Source organism: Aquila chrysaetos, chromosome 25 (assembly GCF_900496995.4).
Source record: "Aquila chrysaetos chrysaetos chromosome 25, bAquChr1.4, whole genome shotgun sequence".
NCBI lineage: Eukaryota > Metazoa > Chordata > Aves > Accipitriformes > Accipitridae > Aquila > Aquila chrysaetos.
This window is the reverse complement of record NC_044028.1, coordinates 6,735,077-6,746,921: the sequence shown is the minus strand read 5'-3', so window position 1 is coordinate 6,746,921 and position 11,845 is coordinate 6,735,077. Positions and strand designations below refer to the sequence as shown.

At 34.6% G+C, this 11,845-nt stretch overlaps 2 protein-coding genes across 5 annotated transcripts in view; one reads left to right on the top strand and one right to left on the bottom strand.

The window, feature by feature from the left end:
* The window catches only part of C25H7orf50 (chromosome 25 C7orf50 homolog), a 135,315-nt gene that overhangs the window by 112,102 nt on the left and 11,368 nt on the right, over nt 1–11,845 (bottom strand). The gene's annotated exons all lie outside the window — the stretch shown is intronic.
* On the top strand, nt 3,070–9,429 carry GPER1 (G protein-coupled estrogen receptor 1). The gene is made up of 3 exons (XM_030001671.2): nt 3,070–3,589; nt 4,141–4,287; nt 5,661–9,429. Exon 3 carries the CDS (start codon nt 6,090–6,092, stop codon nt 7,161–7,163), a length of 1,074 nt encoding a protein of 357 aa, XP_029857531.1. The 5' UTR covers nt 3,070–3,589; nt 4,141–4,287; nt 5,661–6,089; the 3' UTR covers nt 7,164–9,429.

Genomic DNA, 11,845 nt, shown 5'->3' with positions numbered 1-11,845 from the left:
AACACTTACTTCTTCCAAGCTTCACCTAGTTTTGAACAGTATGTTCCAGCAGAAATAGAGCATATATTTTTATAGGCATGCTGTCAAAATTAACTAAAGGGATATACTGGAAAATTCAAAGAAGAATATTTTACTTTTGTACTGGTAATATTCGTATCTTTCTAAGACTTTGGCCTGCTTTTGAAAAAACCCTTCCATTCAGTAAAAGAAGATAAATCAGCAGGCTGCCTAAGTTTAAGCATGAATTTCTGAGTTGGTAGCGTGTTTTGGAAAAGAACATGTAGAGAGTAAGGACTCGTCTTTGCTGAACCAGCTGGCTCAAATTTGATCTGATCCCATTGCAAAACAACATCTGAGCTAAAGAGAGACTGGATTTGCACACTTGAATCATAACTCAAGCTGCTACACCCCTATATGTATTACTAAGCCTGGCCTTAGTTCCATTCTGATTTCAAACTTAAAGACCCTGAAAGGGCTACAGCATTATTTATCTCAGTTTTGAGGTAGTTGCAGATCTGGGGTACAGTGAAAGCTTAAGCAGTTCAGCCAAAATAAATCCTCTACATAATGTTTACACCATATATGTTGCATGACAAATTGATTCACTAATGGCTAGAATGAAAGAATACGTTTCACTTCCATGGTACAAGTGTCCAGCAAAGGACTGCCAGACTCAACTACTAAAGTAAAAACAAGTGATACTTTATGAATTTTATTTTTTAATCGCGTTTGGATAGAGCCTGAAGTCCTATGATCAATCATCTTTCACTATACAACATTTTGTGGTCCAATTTTGTAAAATTTTTATATTATCCCCCAAGAGTTTTGTGATATGCACTTTAAGAAAAATTAAAAGTTTTTACCAGAATAGTTTGAATGGATACAGGTGTTGTCCCTGCAAAAGAAAAGGCTGAACTTTTAAAAATTATTTTTAGTAAAAAAATGCATTCTCAGAATTATTGGCAACTGAAAAGCCTAAACGCACAAAATACAATCTATCCAAGGTTTTCTGCAGGCACAGAACACAATTAATTCCAACTGAAACTAAGTTTGATTATTTGCAAGACAGGGAAAGTTACTGAGGCTGGACAGGATAAAGTACGAGGGTGCTTTAGAACAGAGTAATGGATGCAGACAGATGTCATTCAGTGGTTAAAAAAAGGTCAGAGTCAGCATCCATGCTAATAGAAAGTTGAGAGAGAATTTGGAGGAGGAGATGAATCTGCTTGCAAAACTTCATGAACTTCATTACAACAGCATCTGTATTTCCTCTGGACATAATTTCCATAGAGATTCTTAAACAAATCTTATTTCTTCTGCATATGGGTATGTTACACTGTAAGCATTCCAACACAATTTTAATTTATGCTTCCTTCCCCTTCCATGCAATACAGTACCTTACTTTCTTTCAGCTTTATACACCCTGGCCCTGATCTAATTTCTCCAGGACTCAACAGCTTCATACCCAAAGCACTTCCACACTTCTGACAGAATCCAACAGCTCTTACATCCTACAGGGCTTATCCTGCTTATCGTCCCGCTGGAGAGGCTGCCGTAGAGTGGCGGCTCAAGAGCTGTGATACACCAGACCTCTTACGTTGTTCTCTCCTATACTCACACCTCCCACTTTCTTCCTCTTCAGCTGTCACCCTTTTGCAACACAATAGCAGGCACATATGTCAAAGTCTGCTAAATTACACAGAATAGCTTCTATTAGGTATATATTGACTACTACAGATTTAAAAATAAACTGCTAGAAAAACTTTAAATGCTGAATTATTGAGGTCTGACATTATATGAATGCTATCGCACCAGTTGCTTTCACACGTTCTCAGCAACAATCGAGATAAGGTACATCAGGCTGAACTGTAATACTTAATACTCTCACAACTGTGACTAAGTATGGATCATTAAGGCACTCCCTATAAAGTCCCCATGGAATATCAGCAACTGACAGGGAAAGAGAAAGGGTACAATGTTCAGAAGCTGCTAAAATTAGTTTTAAGCATTTTCTGGAATATGGAAGTGATGAACAGTGAGATTAAGATAGATTAATCAGTAACAATAATTTGACTGCATAAACAAGAGCCTGAAGGTGTTGTCATCTGTTTTAGGAAACAGGATGCACATGATCATCTCATAATAATACAGAACTCACTGATTACAATATAAAAATACAATATAATAATACTAGATTTGGCCTCTTATGTTTCGTAGTTCCACTAGCAGGAAAAACAGCTACTTTGTGGGTCTTTCAAAAGAGAATTTCCGAACAATTCTGGAAGCATGGCACAGTGACATATTTCTTATCATTAATTCAAACAAGAAAATTAGCACTCAGAATTATACATTTTAATAGCAAATCAGCTGATATTCACAGCTAGGAAAACAAGGACAGACAGACCAGATGCTTATCAAATCCAGGCCCCCATAATTACAAACAACTAACACCCAGAAGCTAACATTACACATAAAGGAAAGTAAAAAATCCTTCTGGCCCCTACAAGATCAGTGAAAGCTCTGAAGGACAGAATTAAGTACAGCAAAACCACATGATCAACAAACAACAATAAAGACTCTTTATAATCCTGTTCTTTGGGACAGCAAAAAATTAAGACCTTCAAAGCTGGTATCACAAGATTTTTCCAACATTATAATTATTCCAGTCCTATAACGCAATCATATTTGTACACTTCTCAAAGCAAAACACTTTAGGCTCTCTGCTCTCATAACCCTGTAGAAAGACACTCCAGAAAGCCAATCCACACAGAGTGGAAGTCCAGAAAATCTTCACCAACACTAATTTGTGCAAACTTTCCTTTAAGCTAAGTAATAATCTATTCCAAAACTATTTATGAAGAGCCATCATGTAAGAACATCTTAAAAAACATTTTGAGTAACACTGCCAAAATCCTGTATTCCTATGCACAGCGCGTTACAAAAAAATCAGCAAATAATATATTTGCCTCACTGGCACTAGAAGGCAAAGTGCCTTCTATTCCCAAAGCCACTTTTGTAAAGACATTTTGCTTCACTTTTCTACATACGAGATCTATTGTAATCTAAAAATATTTGACCACTGTAACATATGTAACACATCCTTTATAATGACATGTTAATTGTTTACTCCACACTTCTGAAACTGTAACATTGTCCTCTCAAAATCCTGAATGCTGAGATCCAATTCATCTTATTCCAGTAGCAGTAGAATGCTGCATCAATGTACAGCATATCCATTCATGCCACTTAACATTCAGGTATCAGATCAATATAATCATAAAAAACAACTTACACAAATAAAATATTTCTCTTATGAGAAAGGTTTAACTTTCTTCCCGTTCCAAGCATTCTGGCCACCAGTAGGTGGTGTTTCTGGAAATGTCAAGTAGTTTTTTCCCCCCTACAGATGAAATGCAAAACTCCACCTGCAATACTGGTGTTTTTATGCAAGACTGAGGCTCCACATGCTCTGCAAAATAAGCTTATTTTATCCATGTGATTTTGAGCTGAGCAATTCTAAGAAGTGTGAGAATGATGATGTGTACCTGAAAATTTTAATACAAACAGGCAAAATGGGATCGACTTGAAGGTAGGAAAACTGAAATTTATATTGTCAGTTTAGCAAATGACCCTTCTCACCTGCTAGATTTCTCTCAATCAAATATTTCTCTTTAGATTGTCCAGAGGCTTTTAAAAAATACCATGTATAACAGTAATTATTGCTTTATAGCTCTGTAAAATATGGTTAGTTACAATTTGCAAATAAATCTCAATTATTGATCAGCAGAGCTGTAGGTTCGAATGGACTATATAATTTGAAAAAATGCTAGAGGCAGAAAGGAGGGTGAAATGAACATTAGGCAAAATAAAACTGACAAATAACGAGAGGAAAGATGCTTCACTAGTTCTAGTAAAAAAGAAACCAGCAGAAACGGGGTTAATTCTAGCCTTATAAGGCTGTTCAGCAGCACTTCAACTGCACACAAATTAGAACAACCCTGGGAATCTATAAAGCTTGTTTTATTGCCAAGGACATGCAGCAAGATCTGCATTTTGCTGTTGTAAACTATCCTTTATTTAAGACGTTTTAAAACAGAATAGACTTTTATATGATTTTTTTTACTGCTGAATCGTCAACAGGTGGCATTCACTGCAGCTTTGCACACCTAAATACAAGTTTTTACTGACACGACAGTCGAAGTTGACACATCCATTAAGCGTGTACCCGAGCAAGAACCAGCCTTCTGTTGTCTGGAGGAAAATCAGCTCTGGAGAAATGGAATTAAGGTAAAATAAAGTGTTTCAGAGTACATGGTTACTTGTAATGCTTGTAATTGCTTGGCTTTTGGTGGCCTTTCAGATGTAATTAAAATCTGACCACAGACCGACCTTTTAAAATTAATTGCTTAGACTGTTAACTTATCTTTTATTGTATTTAAAGCAGTTTTACTGCCTTATTCAAAAATAAAAGGATTTTACATAAAAGACAACAGTTCATGTCTGACTTCCATAGCTGCTTGAAACAAACACCGAACCTTCTTCAATAAGTGTAATTTCATACGGATATGTTAGCATAAAGGTTTACATTATGAAAATTATTCAAAACATAGCAACAGCTACTGGGTACTTATGCCTATTTCATTAAGAAATAAAAACTTTGGAACTGATATCTTTATTTAAGTATCTGCCAGCTACTTCCAATAACTTGAACACATTTAAGCAAACTCAGAGCTGTATTTCTAACTGAAAATATTTTAACACCCCTACTCCATTAGTGGTTTGCTCCTTTTTCTCCCCAGAATGTGTATCAGCAGGATTTAAGTCACTAAAATATGTATGAATATGCATAAATTTTACTAGTAAACAACTTAACTTTTTTTTTTTTAATATGTTTTAGTGTAATTAAAATCAAGGTTTTGGTGGTAAGATGAAGATTAAAGCAATTCAAAATATACAAATTTAACACAAAATACCCTGAGATATCACTTTCTTGCTGTTTTATTTGTTTGGGGTGTCTTTTGTTTGTTTGTTTTTCTTTTAAATAAACTTGTAGCAATGCTTCAAGTCCATAGCATTCAACATTTATAAGTAAACAAATCAGATAACCGATATTTTCCATTCCTATCCGGAAGTCAGTGCAATATAATTAATCACAAAGAAAAGCAAATTGAGTATAATAATGTTGGTGTAAATCAATATGTTGCTTGTATTACCTTCATTTCTAAAATTTGCTTTTTCCTTCCCACTGAAAGCAGAAGGAACCAACTGCTTTTCATCTCCGTTGCCTTCTCAGCCGCAGACTCTGCTACTTAATAGCCTTACAAGCTGATGATGGAATAAATATATATTTTTTTTATATATGTATATATTAAAAAAATAAAGTTTTTCTTCAGTAGGCTAAACTCACTCATCTGATTTTCTATATTTCTACATTTTCCAATACTGAATCCCTCAAGGGTACACAAAATTTTAACAGATCTGCCTTCACTTTATATTATCATCCAGAAGAAATATAAATTCTTTTAACTGAACTTTTGTATATATATTCAAACATGATGTTTCCTACAACCTCAGCTGTGTATGTTAAGTTAGCAGAAGCATATGGTACATGGTACAATGCTGGAGTATGAGATTAATCGTTTTCCATTTACAAATTGCAGGTCCAAGGATGTTCATTGATTATTAAAAGAAAACAAATGGAGCTAAAATTCTACTACCTTCCAACCTGCATGAAGAAACACTGTTGATGAAAAGCTTTTATTAAAGAGACCCAAGTACCATAATGGTAAAAAGATTCCTACATCATCTTAAGGCATACAGGAACTGCAAATTCTCTCATTTGCAATGTATATAGTGTCCTGTAAAAAAAATTAAGAAACTTACTATTTGTACTGCTATATTTCAGTCAATTTTAAGTCTAATTAATTTGACTTCTAAAGAATTTTTATTCCTATACAAAAGTGTACATCTTTTTCCATTCCAATCAAAATGTTTACTATGAACTTAGCTGAAAGCAACCAAAAAGCTGATTTTTTTGGCATTACCACCAAACTGTGAGTACTAATAACTTTTCTGCAGATATTTTAACCATGGAAACTTATTCTGCCTCAATATCACCTGTTATATGTAACAGCACAACTTTTAACCTAAATGGATCACATTTGTGTAATGAAAGCATATCTTCTAGATTAGCTGATAAATCAGAACACCAACAGTATGTTATTGGTCTTTTCTTATCATGTCTTTACACAATATTTCTTTTTCCTATTGGTTTTGTAGGAAACATTCTGATACTGGTTGTCAACATAAGCTTTCGTGAAAAAATGACTATTCCAGACCTTTACTTTATAAATCTTGCAGTAGCTGATCTCATTTTAGTTGCTGATTCTCTCATTGAGGTTTTTAATCTTGATGAAAAGTATTATGATATCACTATTATTTGTACCTTTATGTCTTTGTTCCTTCAGATCAACATGTATAGCAGCATTTTCTTTCTGACATGGATGAGTTTTGACAGATACATAGCACTGGCAAAAGTAATGAGGTCCAACATATTTCGCACTATGCAACACGCTAGATTAAGCTGTGGTCTCATATGGATGGCGTCTATTTCTGCAGCACTAGTTCCATTTACAGCTGTGCATTTACAACACACCGGAGAGGTCTATTTTTGTTTTGCAGATGTAAAAGAAATCCAGTGGCTAGAAATAACCTTGGGGTTTATTATCCCCTTTGTGATCATCGGTCTTTGTTACTCATTAATTGTTCGAGTTCTTATAAAAGCACACAAGCATAGGAGTCTTCGTCTGCGGCGACAAAAGGCTCTTAGAATGATTTTTGTTGTTGTCTTGGTTTTCTTTATCTGCTGGCTACCTGAAAATGTCTTCATTAGTGTTCAACTTCTTCAAAAGAAAAGCGAGCCTGTCTCTTCAAGCAGCCCATCCTTCAGACATGATTATCCTTTAACAGGACATATTGTGAACCTAGCAGCTTTTTCTAATAGCTGTTTGAACCCCTTAATTTACAGTTTTCTAGGGGAAACCTTCAGAGACAAACTGCGGCTGTATATTGAACAGAAAACAAAAATGTCAACATTACATCGCTTTTGTCAGGCTGCCTTAACGTCTGTCATTCCTGACAGTAATGAGCAATCAGAAGTCTGATTAAGTAGTGGTTGTCTAAAACATATGACTGTGAAGTTGTGCAAATAGTGAACAAAATGCTTGCTACTAACGGAAAAAAGTGCATTTGTATATGTATAGTATCACTCTACTGAGTATTGAAGGTTTATATTCAAAATGTTTTTATGACAAGACTTTAATGTAGAAGAATATGTTTTAGTCAGATTTATATTTAATTATGAACAGGATTATTAAAAGCTGAGCACTGAAGGAGCTTTATTTTGTATTATACATGTATGAATGACAATATAGGAGAAAATTTTATCAAGTTAGGAAGACTCTAGATGTAACCTGATTATCAGAGATGCTACTTCGCTGGTGTATATAAGGTACTTCCAATGAAATAATGAAGCTGCCATAGCAGTGGGGAAAAATCATTACAATGTATTGATGTGGAGATGCAGAAAACATTGATTTTTTTCATCCAAATATGTTAAGATAAATTACTTTGCTTAGAAGAACTACATAGTAGTATCGTCACTGTATTCTAGCATGTCTTCCACAATTAACTTTTTTTAAAACTTAATATAATCTAGCATGGTGATGAGTTTTCGTCTCAAATGTAATCTACTGTTTACATCAGTACTTGATCAAAACTGAAATCACCTGTAACTATATTGCTCATCTCAAAGAACTTCACAGAAGCAAAATGTAATGCTTCATTCTGTCTTCTAAGGATTGCCCAAGACAGTCTTTCCCAGGACAGACATAATTGGGCCTTTTGTCAAAAACGCCCGTGGACATTTATGTACATTCACATCTGCCTTCAGATTTAAATGCAAGTTGGATGAGATCTCTTTACATTTAGCAGGCCTATTTTGATTGCCAGAACAAAATGCTGTGGCTTTAAAAAAAAAGCCACATCCTACAAAAGAGTATAAAAATTGCTTATGAAAACGACAGAAGCCTCAGTTTTTAGAAAGGAAGAACTTATGTAATAGGGAGTGTGATTAGCTATTATCAGATTTGCACTTCGTGCACCGTCCATCCCACCTCCAGAAACCACTGGGCTTTCAAGATTTTAAGATGCATGTTGGTTGCTTTGTTCATTTGTTAATTATACTAAGAAAACAAGTGTTAGCACCACATATTGAAAACAATAGTTTTTAATTTCTACTAGAAAATAACTGGGGTTTAAATCTGATTGATTTTTGGCACAGTTTTCTGCTGAACTTGTTCAGAAGAAGCTATAAAGTTCCTAGAGATCAGTGTGCAAGATCATTAAAACATCACTTGCTGCATCTCTGAAGTTAACAAACTCATTTCACCTCTGTGCTCATTGACTTAAGCACCAGAACTCTGCAGAATAAGATGCTTTGTCTTATTTTCAAATGTCATATATGAATTAATTAGCACATGAATGGATTTTAAAGGATTTTTAAACATAGACACTTAAACAATGACTGAAGTTACTCAGTAATAAAGAAAACAGTGAAAACAATGATTCCACTCATATTTCTCATGAAATATTTTGAGTTTCCTAGTGGAAGCTTTGGCCACAAAAGACTTGACCCATAAACAGAAAGGCCACAAGATGATGGCTGAATTTGAAATAGATAGCTAGATATTCCTGCAACTGAAACAGGAACTGCAGGGTGGAGTTTGCAGCAACTGCTGATTATTTGCAAGTGACTGCTAATCACAGTCTAAGGAAAAATGTCATTTAGTCACATCTTCCCTGTAGAACACCAAATATATCTTCTCTCAAGAAAGATGCAAGCATGGCCATGCCTTCTCTGCATAAAACAAGTTGCTAAACACCACTGAGCAAGAAACCTCACACCATTGTGCTACATCACACATAGCCCTTTTTCTTCATTATTTTCACTTCTGGAATTAGCCCACAATTACTCATATCCTATTGACTGCCAATGTACATTAATCACACCTTGAAAGATGGCTATTTCAGACAACACAGAATTGAAGGAATGGATAATTCTCTTGGCAATGCAATTCTGTGAAGACACACCTTCTGAGATTACAGATATATTAGGTTTGTGTAATCTTGACACTTGCCATGAATAAATAACTTATTTGAAGTTACAGGAATACACTTTCCCAATTGTAGTTGTTGCTTATTTTGGTATTATAGGAGTAAACTCCTTTCCCCTCCTCCTCCTTTCCAATATAGGAATATGGGTTTTGATCAAGGCTATGGTAGAAGCCCTTTCATCACCACTGTAGATAACAAATCAAGAAAGTGTCTTTGCTCAGAAGCTTATAATAATAAACAGACAGTAATAGCAAATGCCTGCTCATACATACTATGAAAGAGTTTGTTTCTACATGATCGTATTCAGCAATATCCTGATATCACAGTGAAATCTAGAAAAGATCAAATTACTATAGTATGAAGAAAACCGTATTTACTCAACCTGAAACAACCTATTGCATGTTCAAAACCAAATTACAAATCTAAACTACCTGATGAATTTCCTACTGTTGATATTTTAGTCCAGACTTATGAACTGTGCCTGAAATGACTAAATTTAAACATACTACTTTAAATAAAAAATACTCTCCCAGATGAAAAAATGGCACACTTCTTCCTAACACTTTTTTTTTTTAACAGTAACTATGTACAAAGTAATATTTACAGAAATGCCATACAGCTTTCATGTATTTATATATACAACATGCTTTCTGCAGCCCATCATCTTGCAATAACTCATTACCGTGGCTTACCATGAACCAAAAAGACCTCTGCTTTATGTAGTTTCCTTTAAAATTAAAGGGCGTGATCATCAGCAAACAAAATCTTTTCTGGAGCGTAGGGGAAAGGGGAAATGAGAGTAAGAATTTTGATAGAACATCTTCACTTAACTTTTCTCTCTGGTCTCTCACAGATTGTTCAATTTAAGGAAAGGATTCCATATGCCTTTCTAAAATGCTGGACTGATGACAACTATGAGATTTTAAAACCTGTTTATCACAGATGCTTACAATCTTTGCTATAATAGTCTATATCAAGCCTCCAGACAAGAAAAGTCTAGCATTAGGAAAAGCACAAGGGTGGGGGGACGGGAATCAAAGAATCCCTGAAACCGTTAACTGCTTTGAAAATACCTTAACACAAAAATGTCTTGAATGCACAGAGTATTATTGAATATCTACAAACAAAACAAATCCAAACAGCACAAACTAGCACCAGTCTGAACCTGATGCGACTGAAAGCAACAGTCTTCCCTCAGCTGTGTAAAAAAGATATGAGAAAAATAGTTATCTGAGACCATTTTAATATGTTAAAGAGATGCTGTAACTTTGCATTCTTTTAACAGTTTTAGGAGATACATTAAATACCAACTGTGCAGGCACAACACATCCACATCTAGAAAAAAGCAAAGTCAGCCAGTCTAAAGATAAAGCTTGATTAATTTAAGAAAAGCATTACATGATGTGAGGGCATGTGACAGGGAATTTTAATCAATGAGTCAGGCGATCCCATATTCTGTGCAAGATTTTGACATAATACGGGCAAGATGCAAAAAAAGTCACCCCTCCCTTCCCCTTTCAGCTCCACAGAGAATCAGAACACTAGCATTCAGAACAGTCAATCCACCAATTCCAAAAGACAACATACACTATAAAATAAATATATATTAAAAAAAGAAAAAACAGAATTCTTAAAACATGGTTTTCTTCAATATTGTTTCTACCAAATGAAAAATGTGCAGGTTCATCTTATATTCCCCTAATGTAATCTGACATTTATATTATTAATTGAAAATGGCTTATCTGGCATAAAAAAATCCATTCTACTAAACTTGCAAATAGGCAATCTTTAAAAAAAAAAAACTAGACCACAAAGTTTTAACATGAAAATGCTTTTAGCATTTCAGACTAAGTATCTGTGTTTTAAACAAAACTCACTGGCTGTACAGTGCAGGCTCTAATCTTTTTTCCAGCCATCAAGTTATGTTAGAAGCTAACTGAATTTTTTCCCGTGTAAGGATTTTGCTGTATTCTCTCAGCTGTTGACTAGATTGCGAAAGGGAAAAGGTTGTCTGGACAATTTTAAATGGTTAGGATTGTCACATAAAAATTGTGTTAAAAAGTGGTTTACCGTAAGTAAAAGCGTGTCAAATTCAACGCTGATTATCATTTAATTCCGTTTGAACTTGTTTCTGCATAAGTAGGAAAAACAAGTGAGTGTATGAAGAAGGCAGGTTTGAATTTTAATAGCTATTCATGAAGGTGAATCAATGAATTAATTTGATTTTGATTGAAAACAACAAAGATAAGGGTTTGATTTTAAGGGACAGTATCCTTCCCTTCTACTCCAAAAGTCTTACCTTACCCATTCAGACCATCAGACAAATATTTAAAACTTTCATCATAGAAGAGCATAGGGCCAAATTCATTATTTAATTCAATAGATTGAATTATATCTTTGCAATAGAAGTTTACACTCACATTACCAATTATATCTATAGCAGCCCATTGGTACATAGTTAGACCTAGCCATTCCTCATTCAGAGCCTGTTTACATTAAGAAATTATTATGGTCTTTGCATTCTGTTTAATAAATGTGTCACCAATAAACCATTTCCACCTTGGAATTGCACTTTATCTTTTTTATGTTAAATCTGCAACCACATATGATAGGGAACAAGTCATTTTTAGGACACACGTACAGACCATCTTTTCTGTATACTCTTAAGCTC